This window comes from Sinohyriopsis cumingii, chromosome 4 (assembly GCF_028554795.1).
Source record: "Sinohyriopsis cumingii isolate HCF-2022 chromosome 4, ASM2855479v2, whole genome shotgun sequence".
Taxonomy (NCBI): domain Eukaryota; kingdom Metazoa; phylum Mollusca; class Bivalvia; order Unionida; family Unionidae; genus Sinohyriopsis; species Sinohyriopsis cumingii.
The window spans coordinates 15,698,946-15,718,755 of NC_142964.1; the positions used below are offsets into that span (position 1 = coordinate 15,698,946).

The following is a 19,810-nucleotide window of genomic DNA, read 5'->3' on the forward strand; positions in this document are numbered from 1 at the left end:
AAATATGTATAAAGATAAAGGGTATTTAGTGTAATGGTGTTGGTACAAATGTTCATCACATTTTATTGATAAAAATGTCAGACCCCTGTGACTATACTATCCATACAGCTAGTTGGCTACAATTAAAACAGAAGGGCAATGAAAACAGTGGCAAACATCTCTGAATAATACATACTGATTCCCAGTAACCTGAGTACAGATTTATAAAATCATTTTTTTCAAAGTCGAAAGGATTCATTAATTCTGAGTTGGAACATAATTGTTCCAGGTAAATAAAGTAGGGTACAATAATAATCAGAGTTATAATAATAAACCAGCTTTATCTTTCTTTCACTTCAGACCATAACAAAGTAATATAACTAGAGGGTGAAGTTGGTAGGTTAAGGAAGAAAATCTGAAAACTGGACAATTGTAATTGACTAAGATGAAAGAGAAATTAAGTAGAGACAGCAATGTGAAAGATTCAAACAGTAATCTATTGGAACAGCTGACAAAGTCACAGATGGAGACATTCAGTAGAACAAACGGCAGGATATGACAAAATTGTTGGCTCTGAAGATCTTCACACAAGACGAGTTATCCAAGAAGTCAATCTTGGGAAAGTGATCATTAGTCTGGAGAAACCACCAAGCCAATTCCTTTATGCGTCAAAATTAAATACGTTTGTACACTTGTTTAAACACAAATGACTCAATATCTTTAAAAAAATTATTTTATAGAAAAATTACAGAACATACAAAAAGTACTGTGAAGAGAGTCAAAAAATAAATATTAAAATTCATGAATTGTTCAAGAACAGTTTGTAAAGTCTTGGTTCATGAACAGTTGATGAATTCAAAATTTCATAAATTGACCATTTTCAGTTCATGATCATTTCAACAGGGACTGCAAAATGCATAGAACCAGATCTGCCATCATGTAATGAACTGGCAGATCTGTGTCTGTGCATTTTGTTAGGATCAATCAGTAGACAAAACATCAACTCAGATCTACTGGAACATTATATAACAGCAGATCAGGATCAATAAAACATCCTTGTGCATCTATATAGGTAAATAACATATTGGCACCTTGCCACATGCATGCATAAGGCTGTTTTATTTCTCACCACTGGTACGGTGTTCACATTTCATACACTAAATTGACTCTATAATGACTGGGAACTCCCTCCAAATTCGGAAATGTATTTTAGCTACTAAATGCCATAAAACACTTATATTTATGATCCAGAAATAGTCTGTGGTCATGTGTTAAGTTAATTACACACCTGCTGGATCAGATACATGTAGGTTAGTAAAAACAGGTGGCTTACAGGTGAGTCAATAGCCTGGAAAGTTCCAAGGGGATATGGTAATAGAAACTACATTAAGGGAGATTATCTCTGCTTATAATCAAATTGTGATTGATGTTACATGTATTAATGTATATAAATGATTAACATGATGTACAGTGGTTAACTTTCATGCACTAAATTAGCATGTCTCTGCGCAAAGACATGACTCATAATGATCACAAATTCCCTCCAAATTTGGAAATGTATTTTAGCTATTATATTCCATCAAAAACTTATATTATAGTCTAGAAATAGCCTATGGTCATATGTTAAGTAAATACAGCACCTATATGACATGCTGCGCCAGATCGTTATGATTAGCAAAATACTCAAGGCGGTTTATAAATAATTCAATGACCTGGAAATGTCCTAAAGTAATATGCCTATCGAAAATAAAGATTATGTATATTTGTTTATTAGCTAATCTTCCACTTGAAATTTAATTGTGACTGATGCTATTTATTTATGTAAATGATCAAGAGAACATTAAATTAAATACCATGCTTTTGGTTGATTGAGACAGACAAAACAGTTTATAGAAGGAATGCACAGTGTTTAGCTAATTCTCCATTTAATATTAAAAAATGCCTAAAACATTTAAATTTGTTTCACTCTTACACACACCAATACAGATATTCTCTCTAATGTATTGCCTCAGTAAATGGAAAACCTCTCAAACTGAAAATTAAATTTTGCTCTAAAGGGTTTTCAACTTTGATGGGTTTCACTGTGGATCCACTAGTACTAGGGTAATTATACAATAGTCATATGACATCAGATCTTAAATGAATCTATCTAATATATGTACATAAAAAATTTATATCAGCAAACATTAATTAATCTTATTAAAATAGAGACTAGACTAAAAAAATGTTTGAGCCTCTAGCAGTATCCTATGGCAGGGATACAGCCTTTTTATGTATTATTTGCTACCCATCCCAAATGTATTAAAATAATTAAATAATTAACATTCTTACATAAGAAAGGCAATTACAATATAGAATGTATTCGGGACAAAGTGACGAAATATATGAACCACAAGTACAGAAAGCCATTATTACCTAAAATGACATATTTCCTTTTTTCGCAGAGTAACCCATAATCTGAAAATGTGCGTACTGATCCTAGCTGACTTATTTCAAGTTCCTGCTTCTCAGTCATTTATCACAAGTAGCTGACAATGCAACACTACTATAGGTCACAGAGTTACACTGGTAGCTACTGTGTTTAAATAGGAATGAAGTGAGATCATATCAGATTTTAAATAAGCAACAAATGGCCCCACTACGGTGCTATTTCCTTGGGTCGAGGCACTTTATCCCTTGGCACTAAATAACCTACTCATCTTGCTGTGCCATATGATACAAAATAATTGAGAACAATGTACATTATCCAAATGTTTGATAGTGTATTTGAGATAAGTAAAAAGCCATATACCTGCCATCTGGCAGGAATAACTTATAAAATCATATAACATTTTAATTACATAATAACAGCTATAATCAGTCAAGGATCAATTACTGTTTTCTAAGTAGATGCCAAAGTAATGAATGTCTGAACAATATCACGTGCAAGATGTACAAACTTTAAAGTGATATTAAAGATACCAAACAATGGCATGTTCCTCATATAGAATATTATCGCATGTTTCGGATACCTATGAAATACAATAACCTCATTACTCTGTGACTGTCAACAAAGATATGATGTGCAAGATTTACAAAACTAAAATCATATGATAGGTACTTATAACTTTCCCTGGCCTAGAATTCTATGGCATGTTTAAGATAACTATGGCATGTGATTTGATTACCTAACTGCTATGTCATTTGACCAGCAGGAAGAATGAAGCACCAAGTAAGAAAGTTCAGTCACAAAATACCACCAACTGGCAGTTTCCTATTATAAAGACATAAATGTCAATAAAAAGCTAAACTTAAAACATTAAAAGCAAAGATTTTTTTGGCACCTATATGCAGAAAAATGAAGAATTACTGGAACCAAACTTTCAGAATTAGCAAGGTAATACATGCTGTTGAATGCATAGTACTGTTTCACAAAAATGTTGACAGCTGGTAATTATTTGAAGTCCAAGATAGAAAAATTAATAATTTAGAACCTGCCTAGAAGCAATTAGTGATGGGTGTGTCTCAAAGGGTTCCATTCACTACCTTGTACTCCAAAGAACCTTAAACAGAAACCAAAGTTGGAAGATGGGCATTTAGTGACCATGGTTCCTCTAAATGATGATGTGCATGAAATCCTGCTTAGTCGATGAGTCATCAGTACAAGAACACCTCATGTGAAAAGATAAGGATACAAAGTAGACTGAAAAGGATCCTGAGATATGCTGGGCAAAAGGATCTGATGATGGGCCCAATTAAATTCAACAACAAAAATTTCAAATATTCCTTTTTTATCTTTATCAAATTCTGGGCAAGTAACCTATTTGCAAACAAAAGGTTCCGATATGTCAACTCTCAACACCTTGGAAGATCGATCAGACACTTCAGTGCTTTGTCCCTATGTGAAATCTACTGGATTTCATTTTTGTCTCCCTTAATATGTAATGCCAACTAACAAAAAGCATGTAACATCAGGGCTTTGTATATCTGCTGAAAATGGTAAAGGCAATTGATTATGCATGTAATATCTGTGTTTTGTACATCTGCCAAAAATGGTATAGGCAATTATTTCCAAATGATACTCTGTAAGCTTAACATAAAACATATGACTATGTACCAGAAATAAGCCATTATAGGTGAACTTGAGGAAAAGAATGTATTTGTACAAAACATGGTCTGGCAGTGGAAAAATGCTTATTTACGAGTCCATTTCAATTGTGTGCTCCCCTTCTCTTGATCATGTTAGAACAGTGTTCAAATTTGAACAAGTCAATTTTGATGGCTGTGGTGGCCTGACACCACATACAGTGAAATTCACAGACATGAAGTAATTAAACATTTGATCGATCTGCCAATGTGTAGTTAGGGTTAACATATCGGAACCTTGGCTAGCGAAGATGCACAAATAGCAAAAATTAATTTTATGGCCAAAGCTGATATCATTACCTGTATGTAACTATAACTGTTTAAAAAGTATGTTTCTGTAATAGTGGGTTGCCATGTTTTCTACATTTTCATGTATACTGTCCTATTTAAATAATGATGTCTACTTACCTGTCAATATAATGACCTAGAAGCGGTAACTCTGAAAAAAATACTCCCATGACCAGGTGAATACCAATCATTGCTAAGTGGACAAGAAAACAAATTTCATGCCAGCAACACAATCTTACATAAAAAAGAATAGAATTATTTTCAGCTAGTTTCCTCATATCATAATTAACCATGCCAGGCTAGTAGGTTAAGCTTGAAACTGTGTCTCCATGCAGTAAAAGTGAAAGGTTAATAATGACAGATGTCAGCAGACAAACTAACCTGATGTTTACCTATGCTAAAACAACATTCAAGTCCACTGGCAACTATCACACTGTAACAGGTTTTCATCACAGACTGATTAAATGTATTACACAGTGATTACAAAACTGGAAATAAATTTATTCTTAATCATGCAAGTTAGCAGATCCTAATTCAGCTTTATGGCCTTTATCCTATTGCCAGATTAGTTTATCAGGGAAAACAGAGAGGCAAAGTGCCCAGTGTATGAACTAATATCAACAATTACCAAAAACCCTAGTATAAATATATGATAATTATCCTGTGGCTATTTGTCATTTGAGTTTCTTTCTTTTCATAATAATGGTTTGATACCCAGCGAGAAAATCAAGCTTGGCTTTATAGTCATCAAAACTAAGGCTTGAGCTTCATGACCTGAACTTGAGACCCTTCACTCCTAACAGAGGTCAGCTACCTATGTGTCCAGACTTATCAGTGGCGATAACTGGACAAGTTGCAAAGTGACCATGTCCCATTAATTATAAATTTTTACTTACCCACCACACCTTGATTTTTCGTTGTTGTTGTTGTTTTAGAGTTTAACGCCATTTTTCAGCACAAGATAGGCTATACATGACAGCTAGTATAACTGGTGGAGGAAGAACCCTGGAAAACCCAGGGAAGAACCACCGACCCACGAGAAGCTACTGGCAGGCTTTCCAACGTACCCACACTAGCCGAGCCTTGGACTTGAACCCATGCAGACAGAGGTGAGATGGCAGTGATCTGGAATGGTCAGTGTTCTAGACCACTCGGGGCCCCTCCCACCATACGTTGAACACAATGCCATATGACCAAACAAAACAAAATCAAGATGTAGAAGTGAAGCTTAAGTCAAAATTTTGTCTTACATTTTTTCTCTATTTTCAAAATCTGTGATAATATTGGAAATTATGAAGCAATGTTGTTATGGGATCTGTTAAAGGAATAATACAAATATTGCTCCTTTTACACACATATATACAGATTTAATTATTACTTTTAAAAAATAAGGGAAAGAGAATACTATATGGGCACAACAATCTGTCTATCCATATAATACTCATATCATTCATTTTGTTTCATACCAATCAAACAAAATGTGCCTGTCCATGGTAATGCCTTTCAAACTCCAATATAACGGAGCTTTATGTCAGCAGTTATTGCTTATACTGAAATGACAAAATGCAAACAACAATGACAACAAATTCTGACATCAACAATGAAATAAGAAAATAAAAAGCAGCTCCTGCACTAGTAAAAGAAAAAGTGAAATTTTTGAACTGCAAGCCATTTTAAAATTAAAATACTTTTCCACATACATGAAAACACCTAACGTTAATTTCACACAACTGAAAATGAAATTCATGCAAAAAAAACAAATTATAAAATCAACAAATTATCTGACATGTACATGTTTTTACATAGATGAGAAAGTATTACATATATGGAAATAAAATTTTTTTATGACATACACATGAAATTATTTTTCACATTTTAAATAAATGATTTAGTTTATATAAGCATAAAGATTCTTATGAATTTCTCATCATATAAAAGGCCTTATTTTCAATTAGTATTTCAGATAATGAAATACTTTTCAGTGATGCAAATTCCTCATCACATGTTAAATAACCTGAAACTGTTTAAAAAATTTCAAAATATGAAAAAACAGCTGAATATGTGTGCAAATTAATAAGACTATTTTACAATATTTCCTTATTTATTGACTGTTTTATATGATATATTTCAACCAAATTCTTTATGCAAATTTAAGTGTTAAACATTTTCACGGTAATAAATTGGCTTGTTGTCAATCAATCAATAATTAATTTTTAAAAACAGTTGAGTGGAATAAATTGCTGTTCTTGGGTGAAATTATATACCATAATTAAATTTTTTACAAATGATTTGTATAAGTACAGTAAATAGGTTGTGAGGAAAGCAACAGATCAAGGAAGAATATTATTGAATTCAAACAAAACAGCAAACCCAGATTCAAAACAAGAGTCCCTCATAGGGACTAATGCTCTACTGATTGAAAAGAATTTCGATCATGCATGATTTTATCACAAGACCAATACCCAATTTATCAGTGAAGCACTGAGACTGGCTTTGATGATCTTCAGTGGTAACAAGATTTTCAAATTAGCTGCCATGGTGAACATACTGGATGTGGATCTGGCACTATTTACATTTTTAAACCAAACATACATCATACGAAGCCTTTCAATGAAAGAACAATCAATATGACCAACCATCAAGGGGGAAGCAGTGATAAGAAGATTTTTAGCATGGCAATTGCGGCTATCATATTAGAAGTCAGATCAGCACCATTTCATTTATGACCAGGTAGTCTTTAAGTGAAAACCCTATGCTGATGTGACCATTCATTTAGGAGAAATAGTGATAAGGTTTTAAAGATGGCCACTATGGCAGATATACTGAATGGCATCGTTAGGACCAACCAGACATCACAAGTTGTTTTAAAAAAAAACCTTGTTGATACAATCATCGATTTTGGAGGAGTAGGATAAAAAAATCTTATGATGGATCAACAGATCAAAACCATTTTAAGTTTTGGACCAACTATACAATGCAGAAGTCTTCTGGTAAAAACACTATGGCAATATTACTTTTCATTCAGAAGATTAAGGTGGCGCTCTACAGTTTCATATTTTGCATAGGGTTAGGATTTTAAAGAAATAGAATTTCCCCGATTTCCTCACTGGTTATGCTGGCTATTTAAAAAACGACCTTGTATATCTTAGGTATAATTCAAAGAACCTTTAATTCCCTTTATTTTAGTGTATGATTGATGGGTGTAATATGGGTTATAGAGTATACAGCTTGGCCTTACTCCAGATGCGCACCTTAAAAAAAATGACAGCTCCACTTGGTCATTTTCACTTCATGAACATCAGAGGTAAATTGTATAAAAAGAGCCAATAACTTTTTTTTACATTTTATATATTTGGTAATTCATTCATTGCACTTTCAGCAGCTGGTATTGTCTAGTCTGGCAAAATTCATTTTCCCTATTTTAATGGCTGCTATGCATAGTGTACTTTAGACTAATTCAGGCTATTTTTTAGCACACGGGAGCAGTCATTTTAGTTAGCAGTGTGCTTAGATCATGTACAATTTCCAAAAGTACAATATCAAAAGAAATACCATCCACATTACATTAATGTAGCATAGAGGTAAGCCAACATTCTCTCCACTGTGCATGTTTTAAATGCAAACAATTTCACCTTATGTACATCACTCTCTCAAAAGTACATAAAAACTGGTGAGCACCCCCCAATATTACTTTTCATTCAGAAGAATTAGCAATAACAAGATTTTAAAGATAGCTACCATTGTGGCCATATTGGACAGAACACTGGCATCATTTTCATTAAGGACCAACTAGACATAACAAGTAGTCTTCTGTGAAAACACCTGGCAATATTAATACTTGTTCAGGAGTAGTGATAGCAAGATTTTGAAGATGGCCACAGAATGAATGCATATTTAAAGTTTCACAGCAATCCACCAAGTAGTTTAGCAGGTATAGCAACTTGTGTCAATGGACAGACAAACGATAGGCAACAGACCATCCCAGACAATTTTCTGGTATGACCAGTAGAGCTAATGAAATCTTCTGGTACATTTAATAATAAGATTATATCAGTATTTTTCTTCACAAATTATTATGCCCCCATAAATGTTCTATTTTAAATTTCACAATTATGCAATTGCCATGGTAATTTGCAAGAAAATAATGTTCACCAAGTGCATTAGAATTGCCGACTCCATGGTTCAGTTAAGATGCACTCCCTGGTTTAGTCATTATGTATACTTACTGGCTTAATCATTATGTATACTATGTCAAAGTTTTATTAAAGTAGCTTTAGTACTTGTAGATCACAGGGGCCCCGAGTGGCCGAGTGGTCTAAAGCGCTCTCCGTTACAGATCACTGCCATCTCACCTCTGTCTGCGTGGGTTCGAGTCTCGGATTCAGCCTATGTGGGTATGTGAGAAAGCTTGCCAGTAGCTTCTCGTGGGTCGGTGGTTCTTTCTGAGGTTTTCCCGGGTTCTTCCTCCACCATTAATACTGGCCGCCATGTATAGCCTATCGTGTGCTGAAAAATGGCGTTAAACCCTAAAATAACAAATAACAAATAACTTGTAGATCACAAATTATACTCATTATACCAGACAAAGAATTATATTTCCCTTGTCTTGCCCATGATTTTGCAGCCGCAGGTATGTCTATAGGAAATGACATACTGTCAAGTCATGTTTTATATTTGAGCACAGATGCATACAAATATCTTATGAGCTTCAAATGTTATACTATCTAAAGTGCTTCAAATGTTATGTACCGCTCCAGTGGCCTAGTGGTTAGAGAGTCTGCCTTGGATGTGGAAGGTCGAAGGTTCAAACCCTGACCTAATCATATGGAAGACATATAAAAATGGTACCAGCACCTGCCTCACTTGGCGCTCAGCATTATTATGTCAGGACTGGTCAGTTTGGTGTCAGGTTAATGTGACTGGGTGGGATATGATGCCACATGTCTGTTGCATGATGTGCCAGTGATAGACATCACTATAATCTATCACACTGCAGACATCGTAACGATATGACTAAAAATATTGTGGTAAAGCTACGTTAAAATCAAAACCACACGCAGAAACACGTTATACAAACTTAAGTGCTTCTAATGTTATACTTTATAGAAAGATACAAGTCGCAGAATAACATTTTCCCTTTCCAAGATCTTGAATTTGTGGGGGCATGGCCTTGGTATGCAATAGATTTTGTCATGGTATATACTTGGATGAAATTCATTAAAATCTTTCCAACCACTGCAAAGTAATTTGCTGGACAAAGAGGTGTTAATGGCCAGACAGACAATGTCACAAATACCAAGCTTATAAATAGGTTGTACAAAACAGGAAAGGGTCAGGAATTTTAAATCAAAAGGACACTTGTATATATGATTTATTCATGTTGTACCTAGTAACTTGGGTTACATAAAAAAGTGGACAAAATCCGTTGGCGTATGGTGAAGTATTATTTCCTCCTAGATTGATCCTGATATGTCTAGATTTTAGCCAAATAGTTTTAAAAGTACTTAAAATTTCTTTTGGAGAACTCACAAAAGGTTAGAAAATAAAATATAATAACACTGACATTGTGCTCATGTACTGAACTGTCTCGTCATAATTCTCTAAAAACAATGTAAATCACTGAATTGGTGTATATCTCTAATTTTTAAAGCTACTGATGGCTAATGAATGTGGAGATAGACTACATGAAGAAGCATTAGTCATTGCAATTAATTTTTTTTATACTAATTCTTCTTCAATAACTCTGATTGTTTTCATCTTCTGCGAATCTCAAACTCAGTTATCTATACCACAACTATTTCATCATTCTCTCCTTGTTTAAAGATGACTGGTATCACTACACTTATTACGGCAGTGAGCATTTATTGCATACTATTGTAGTCCCTAGAAAAATCATTAAGGCCCACCTACCCACCACCACAAAAATGTGTTTCCTATGGCACTAGTTTTAAAATTAGGGTATGCCCTGGGGTTTTTCTTATCTTAACAAATATTTAATGTGGTTTTTTATTTTTATTTTTTTTACCATGGAGGAAAAATTACAAGGGTTGGCAATGAGAAATTGGTACCTTTGGCCAACCAGTAGAGCTAAAAACAAAAAGAGTCCCAAGTGGGTTTGAGATCACTCATCTCACATATCTGCCTATTAACCAAATGTAAAAGCAGTTAGCTATGAAATCTGGGATAGCATGATGCTTTGTACTGAATCTTCTCCAAGGCTATTGACTTCATATGTTATGAAAACAACTGGTGCATGGTTTCTTTTGTTTTTGTATCTACATCCATGTTTAATCCCACATCATCATCATTTATCAGATACTGAAAGACTGTTATGATCCCAGAATACTTTGTGTGAAATTTTGTGGAGTATTTGATTTTCACATAAAGCTATATAGATATTTTTAAACTGTTACTAATTGCAGTCATATGTCAAACATGTAATAATTGGCATTTTGTGTATACATCTAAAATGCTGTTCAAGCTAGGATGTTTAGTCTTTGTATCAAATTTGAGCAAGTTCTGTTAAATAGTTATTTCAAAGATAATACTGAAAGGTTTGCTATTTTTACTAGCATCAGCCATACATGATGGAACATTGGCATAAATTGTATAAATATTTTTTTTAAATCTTCATATCAGGAACCATTGTCAAGTTTGGTAAAATTTTATTCAGTGGTCTTGGAAAATTTGTTTCAAGGCTTTCCCCAGGTTAGTAACAGTGGTTATTATTGATGGCAGATCAAAATTTATTTGAATCAACTTTATACCAGTATGCTATGTTACTTTTGGTCAAATTCTATGCAGTACTTTTGTAGAGGAAATTCTTATTAGGTTTTCTATTTTTAGTAATTGCAGCTATATTCCATTTCAGATTAACATCAGCAGTACACTGTGAAATGTGTTCATGTTAGGATGCTTCCTATCAAAACAAATCAGTTAAAAAGTTTTTCTATTTTTAGTAACTGTGGCCATATTGGTGGGAGATCAGCATCATTTGAACAAATGTGAAACGAATTCATGCCAAGATGCATTCTGTCATATTTGGTCCAATTTTATTTCACAATTCTGGGGAAGAAATAATTTTTAAAAAATCTCTTTTTAAGTTGCAGTGGCCAAATTTAGTGAAGTTGGTTTTTAAAAAGTTTTTTTTCCTAAATTTAGTAATGGCAGCCATAATTGATGGTGGATTGGCATCATTTGTAAACAAACCTCACAGGCATTTAGCCATGATGATCTGTGCCAAGTTTGTTTTAAAACTGGACAGGAGGTTTTTGAGAAAACCTTGCAACAGTAATTATTGACTGATAGCAGACACAAACTGCCAATCTTGAAATATACTGGTGCTATGTGGGGTAACAAACAATGACCTATGATATTTTAGTTTGACTATAAATTCTTTCCAGATTATAACTGATTTTAGTTATGACAAATATAGTATATACTTGCTTAAAAGACCAGTCAAACTGCACAGACTGGATCTGTGCAGATTGTAAGGAGTAATCAATAGAACAAACAGTATAGAGTGTAGACCCTAATCTGCAGGCACATTATGCTACGGTCAATCAGGATCTTTGTCGTTTGCAGTTTGACTCAACTTATAAGTCAGTAAATATGGTACTTTGTTAAGTGATAAATCTTAACATTGTACATGTAGTCATGGGGCCTTTGACAGTGCATGTAATTGTCAATCATCAATATGTCTAATGCATTATCTCAAATAAAGAGATTAAATCCAAATGAAAACAATGGATAGAATGCAAACTCCTATAGAAAATATCAACATCGATAGCTTTAAAATCTAGTTCCGATTGTCCAACTAACACATATGAATACCAAACACATGTACATGTACCTGTATACAAATTAGCCTTGTTTCCTGGATATACATTACATCAAATTATACAACGATCATATGTGAATGTTTGACAGATGCCTGTCAATATTACATATTCACTTTGATGACATTGTCTGATTATTTGTATATAAGTTATCTTGTCTGCCAAAGAGCATGGGGCCCCTTTCAAGTTTCCTTTTTTTCCCTCCATTTTATTGTACAACTTTCCAATTCTCCATCTGATGAGTCATAACATTATTTCATGTCATCCTCTTAGTTTTGATTTTCTGTCAGGGAATGGGGTTTCCAAGAATTGTCTATTAAGTGCTAATGAAAGGATCTTAGATTCGTCCAAATTTCTAAATGCTAATACAATGAAGCATATATATACTTTGTGCATGATTGTCCTCGCTGACAGAACAGACTAGATGAATCTATATCATAGCTCTCTAATTTCTCCATAAAATGGATGGTCTTAACATTCATCGAACAGTAACAAAACAGATCACAGGAGGACGTACCATTGGAACACTAAAAAGCAATAACCCTCACTACAAAGAATATGGCCACACTTCCGTAAACAGCCAAGTATTATATTCAAATACATTCCATTCTTCCATCCTAAAACCTTTTCAAGTGATGATATTTTATATACAGTTTTAAATATCATTTATCAGAAGGAAAGTAGATGCATTCGTTTCCATTTGCTTGGGAGTGTCTGGCTTATAATCCAATGGTTACTTATTTGACACCTGTCCAGACCAGACTGGGTTGGCTGACTGGTTATATCATTGAGAAAGGCACATGGCTTCCATTTCCTTGACATGACAGTACCATGTTTAAAAGAATGTTAAGATAGCTTTGAGTTTTTCTTCTGAACCACATAATCCCTTTTTAAAAAAGACCTTAAAAATCCTATCTGGCATATTAAGTTACCCTATAATGTAACAGCATACCTCCAACTGTATAAAAAAGAAAACAAAATACATGTACAAGAGGTCTTGAGATCAACAGAACACACCCCAAAGGTTCACAAATTGCACGTAAGTTCAGTTCTCATGGAATAATATCTTTTGTAAACACTAAAAAACTAACAAGCCTGACCTTATTCATGCTTAACTGATGACGATGAAGCAGCCTTTCAAAGGGCCAGAAAAAATTTCCACAGGTAAATCATTTGTAAATACAGTACTGATTTTCAACATTGTCAACTGCACTATCCATGTAAAAATGAATAAATCCAAAATCTCTACAAACCTTAAATATACTTCCATGTAAACAGAATAGTTTATGACAGGTAATGTTTGTTTATTTACTCCCCAATCACAAAACTGGTAATACATGTATGTAATAAATCCAAAGGAATTTTAAGCGAGAATAAGAGAACACTTGAAGAAGATCTACTTAAAGGCTACCCGAGCATGTATACATTTCAACCTACCCGACCACAGCCTAGATTGAGTTCAATATCAAATAACAAAAATTATCTGTCTGTCCCAAACTTTTCTAGTAACAACAATAAATGTAGAAAATAAAAATCACTTTTGGATACACCTATTATCTTGCTCTACAATAGGATAGGGATCAACATCTATGTTAAAAATAGAATCAATATATTTTGTTCACTACATAGTATGCTTGGTATGGTTGTTTACTCAATACACAGCAATGTTATTTAGCGCTCTGGCAATTTAAACAGTGCCTTAAGAAGGGACATATCTCTGTTGGCAATGATGATACAATGGTAGGATTCAAAATTAAGGGATAAATCACTGTAGGCAATGATACCAAAATTATTCAAGACCACATCATTTTGGCTTTGAGTTTTGCATGCTAATCACTGCATCACGACGCTTCCTCTATGAGTAAATGAACCAGTTGGATTTCTTCAAATGAAGTTTCTTAACCATAAATTCAAAATACCTTGAATATTGCCCACATCTTCAATTCATTCTCAACAAATTTCGGATGCGAGAGGTTGCGGGTTTGAACTCGGGCCGAGTCATACCAAAGACTTACAAATATGGTACTAACGGCTACCTCGCTTGGTGCTCAGCATTAAGAGATTAGTGTATGGACTGGTCGGCCTGATGTCAGGATAATGTGACTGGGTGGGACATCATGCTACATGTCTGTGGCATGACGCCCCAGTGCTAGACATCACTATAAACTGTCACACTGTAGACATCATAGCGATATGACTGAAAAATTGTTAAAGCTATGTTAAAAATCTAAATCACACACACACTCAACAAATTTCATACAAGTGCCTAAATTTTCCCATAAAGTGTACATCGTATACTCGCTTATAACACAAGACCAAACTGCACAGATCCAGATCAGCCACCGCACAATGCGTCGGCAGGTCAGGATCTGTATTGTTTGCATTTTGACTCAACTTATAAGCAAAAATATATGGTAAGAACGATAAGAATAAGAATAAATAAATACAAATGCTTTAGATGAATTGATGATTGACAATTACATGTTCCGTCAAAGGCCCCATGACTACATGTACAGTGTTACGATTTCTCACTTAACAAAGAAGTACCATATATACTTCAGTCTTGCTTATCAGTTGAGTCAAACTGCAAACAAAAAATAAATAAATAAAAATCCATAAGAATTATGGATTTTTTGTTCAGTTATCATGATCAACTCAAAATATGATTTGGTATGAGAATGCTGATACATGCCTATTCTGTAGCTAACAGAAATAACAATATAAACTTACCCGAGTTCCTTTCAAAACTGTAACTGTTGGAGAATCTCATTTTGGAAGAGAAAAATACCTTTATATGATACATCAGTTTCAATCACAATTCCCAAGATTTTCACCAAATCACAAATGAAATAAAACTGTTAGGAGAGTTACTGTATATTCCTACAGATCACACCATTTCAGTTCAAAGCAGAATGTGAAAATGTCCAGTCTAACGCACACCTATGCAGATAGCTGTCCAAACTGCATACCTGACAAGTCAGGTCATCAATCCTGGGTAGTTTTGTGCCCTGGGCAGATGAAGAAATGAGAAAAATATGTCGAATGTCAACTAACTGACCCCAACTCACCTAAACTATACATAGGTTCACTGTTCTAAAATATGCCTGATGAGATAGACTGTTGGTGTTTTTTAACAGTGTTTTCAATGCATTATGTCATCCCAAGGAAATGGTGCTAAGTGCTCTTCAAAAGAGCACACAGAACTTTCCAGTGGGAGAGCCTGGATGAGTGGATGGGTATTGAACTGGCAACCCTATATTACATTTACAATGCTCTACCAACAGAAATACAATGGCTCCCAAATCTGCCAGAACAAACACTTTTAACATTATAATAGCAAATTTTCCCAAGCCTTGATTCAAAACCTTGGCATATGTGTAAATGATAACTGAGTGTGATTTCTCACTGTCAAGGATGTCACACAACAAAGATAGCAGTGTCAGTACTGTAATGAATGGAATCAAACTGAAAGAAGAAGAACAACATAAGAACTTGTCATGTTAGTACCAAATGTATGTTAAGGGTATACAATAATCACATCATCAGTACAGTAACTTGAACCGGGGAGAATCCAGGATACAAGATTTTCATTGCCAATTCTGCAACCTTTAAAGATGTGATACTGGTCTTGCTGGGGCAGGCTTAATGAACAAAATTGCATTTTATGCCACCTCAGTTATACTTAAATTTGTCATAAATCTGACGTTCTACTTCACATTTTGTGTACAGCAGAACTCTGATTATCCATCCCCCTATTAACCATCAATCTCTAATACCTGTAAGGGCATTGTATGTCAAAATATTAAAAACAGGTACATGTACATATTATAATTTTTTGATGACCCGGTCTATTGTATAATATTTTTAATGTTGTTGTTGTCAGGTTTAACACCATTTTCAGCACAAGATAGGCTATACATGGTGGCCAGTATAACTGGTGGAGGAAGAGCCCTGGAAAACCCCGGGAAGAACTACCAACCCACGAGAAGCTACTGGCAAGCTTTCTCACGTACCAATGTTAGCCAAGCCTGAGACTCAAACCCACGCAAAATGCAGTGAGATGCCAGTGATCTGGAACAGTGAATATGTGTACAAGATCACTATATGCAATTCCAACTCTACAAATACTCATAGTAACATGGGTATGTGTACGAGATCAATACATTATGAAATTACTACTCTACGAATAGTCACAGGAACATGGTTACATGTACAAGATCACTACATGATGAAATTCCAATTCTATGAATACTCATAGTAACATGGGTATGTGTGCAAGATAAACACATGAAATTTCAACTCTGCAAATACTCATAAAGACTATATTATATGAAAATAGAGTTACATGTACTTAATTCCCATCAATAAATACCATTTTAAATTTGGCCAGTGGATGCTTGGCTTGGACTTAACTGTGTCAAAACAAAAACAGCCGATGTATCACCAAAACCATATCACCACTGACATCTTCATCTTGACACCACCATTCCCAGCAGTACCTGCCAAACATGGCCATAATTCATTATAAAACTCACTTGATCATGTCAACACAAACCACACATTGCCTAAATAATTAACAAGGATCATCTCCCATACCCCTAGTAGGCACAGGTTATACACTTCATCAAAATGTAAATGACAGTGACAGTAATCAAGGAAATGAGACTTCATTCAGACATGATGAGAGTCACATTTCCATGCAAAGTTATGTTCTAAGTGACTTTATAGTCATGATATTGATCGTCACTACATACATGTATGTGTATGGACATGTATATGCATACCATTCATTCTAAGCAAATGTCTAACAATTTTTCAGTCATATCGCTACGATGTCTGCAGTGTGACAGTTTATAGTGATGTCTAACACTGGGGAATCATGCCGTAGACATGTAGCATGATGTCCCACCCAATCACATTATCCTGACACCAGGCCGACCAGTCCTAACACTAACCTCTTAATGCTGAGCACCAAGCGAGGCAGCTGTTAGTACCATTTTTGTAAGTCTTTGGTACGACTCAGCCAGGGATTGAACCCACAACCTCCTGCACCCGAGGCAGACACTCTAATCACTATACCACCAGAACGGTCAAATTCCTACTGATGTAGGGCCTATGTTGCAATATTATTTAATACACATGACTCACCCATAACCAGCTGTGTACTGAAAATATGAGGGGTGTACCCTAACCACTAAGGGTGGAATTCAATATAGTAACCCTTTTGAGAACTAATTTCTAAAATGGGTCATGGGTTACTGGCATACAAACAATAGATGAGATAGATAATTGTAACGCTAAAAAGAAAACATCTGAAAGGAAAACTGCAAAATGGATTTAAACTCTGTGTGTGATTTTGGATTTTTAATGCAACTTTAGTAATTTTCAAGTCTAATCAATATGATGTCTGCAGTGTGGCAGTTTATAGTGATGCCTAGCACTGGGCCATCATGCTGCAGACACGTAGCATGATGTCCCACCCAGTCACATTATCCTGACACCAGGCTGACAAACCCTAACACTAACCTCTTAAAGCTGAGTGCATGGAAAGGCAACTGTTGGTACCATTTTATAAATCTTCAGTATTACCTGGGAGGGGTTTGAACCTACAACTTCTCATATCAGACACTCTAGGTTTTAAACTCACAAAAAAGCAATTTTCTCTTGGTCATATTATGTATGACACTAACATTAGCAAGGCATACTTCAAAAAGATCATTGTACTGCACATTAGCATGCATGGTGCAAGAGTGGACCGTGTCTTATTGGCAATTCTCCACTCTGTGGGTTAAAGTATCCACAACAAATGATGTTTTTTGATATGAAAAGAAGTAAACGCTACCCAATAGCAATGGGCAAATTATTGCTGCTATTAAAATGGTACATTTAGCATCACTGCTGTCTCATAAAACAGATTATAGGCATATCCCACACACAATACTAGTATATCAGTAATGTTGTTGTTTTAGGTTTATTGCCATTTTTTAAACCATGACAGGCTAGTTTAACTGGTGGAAGAAGAACCCAGGAAAACCCCATTAAAAAGCACCAACCCTAACAAAGACACCTGCAAGCTTTCTCACATACCACATTGGCCAAACCCAAGATTCAACCCACAATGACAGAGGAGAGATGACAGTAACCAGTAAAGGCAACCAATTTTGACAATTCGGCCCTACCAAAAATGTGATTTTTCGCATAATCAACATCACTGGAAAATACTTGGTGATACTGGTGTTTCTGGATCATGAAGTTATCCAGTTGTTACCAGAATTCTTAGATTTGACAATACTTGTCTCGAGCATCCAGTAGTATTATTGATCCATATCACTTGTATATATGATACTGGTTTGTCCAGTATTTCTCACAAAATTATGATACGGTTTTTGAGCAAACGATGCTGTCAACAATACTGGTCCATTAGGTATCACAGCTGTATTTTCCACTTGATCTCTAAATGCAACAACCGGATAACGGCATATAAATATAAAAAATAAAACAAGTTACTCTCTTTTCTAAGAACGAATCCAATACTTTTCTCAAATTTAATTACTCAGCCATATTACTTTTAAATATTTCTATGGCAAACAGAACCATATACATCTTGAGAAAGGAGTAAGTTACCTTTAAGACTGACATCTGGACCCCTCCCCCTCCATTAAAAATGACCTTTCATTGTGGCATTTTATTCAAAGAGGCTGGTTACAAAGAAAATTAGGAGTATCCGTCAATGAATCGAAGGCCGAGGGGTCTAACCAGGAACAATGCTATATGACACCTCAGCCCTCGATTCACTAATTTTCTTTGTAACGAGTCCCTGTGTTTTTACATAGATGGCTAAAAAGGTAAACCTAAAGTGCAGTTCGACACCCATCCTTATGTTCTTGATAAATAATGTATCTGGAATCTAGACGATGTCCTAAATCTTTTAACATATGAAGCGCTTTATAAAGGATCAGTGACTGACACATATTGGGCCAGGAATTTCCCAGGGCCCACAGGGGATCGTTACAAACAAATTTTGGAGAATCCGTCCATCAATCAAGGGATGAGGGTTCTAAACTGTAACACTATAACAGGTTAGAACCCCCATTCCTTGATTCATGGACGGCTACTACAAATTTTTCTTTGTAACGAACCCCTGTGAACGAGACCCAATACCAACCAGTTCACTAGTATGAATGTACACTAGTCAGAGAAACTCGTTCTCCGGATTTGTGATAATTATTTAAGCATTATGGAGTGTAACTAAATACATGGTGTCCTCTGTTATTCAAATTTTACCTTTAAATACGAAAGAAAATGTTCAGTATGTCCATTCAAGCACCTGCCATAACAAAGTATTTACATCTGTTCACGTTCGTCGATATCATATGAAACCCGCATTTCTATTGGTCGATCGTCACAGCTGAACCCAATAAATAAGAATCTTGCCAGGAATGAATCACGCATTTTTCTAATGACGTCAGAAGGCATTATGATCAATGTCTCAAAACAAAACATTAAAAAAGCAGGATTCACACAAATATATATTAAAAAGCTTATAATGTCTCACCAACACGTATATAAACAAGGTTTAA

General features: G+C 34.9%; 1 protein-coding gene across 2 annotated transcripts in view; it reads right to left on the minus strand.

The window, feature by feature from the left end:
- LOC149800665 (uncharacterized) overlaps window positions 1–19,599 on the minus strand; it is a 49,924-nt gene extending 30,325 nt beyond the window's left edge. The window contains exon 1 of one of the 2 annotated variants that reach the window (XM_089954703.1): window positions 19,515–19,599. Coding sequence is in view for 1 of the 2 variants with exons in the window: in XM_089954702.1 (XP_089810828.1) it covers window positions 14,961–15,033 (73 nt within the window). In the remaining variant the exon portion in view is untranslated. Of the gene's footprint in view, window positions 1–14,960; window positions 15,182–19,514 lie in introns of those variants that run through there. The other variant, XM_089954702.1, reaches the window with a different exon arrangement.
- Window positions 19,600–19,810: the final 211 nt, after the last annotated feature.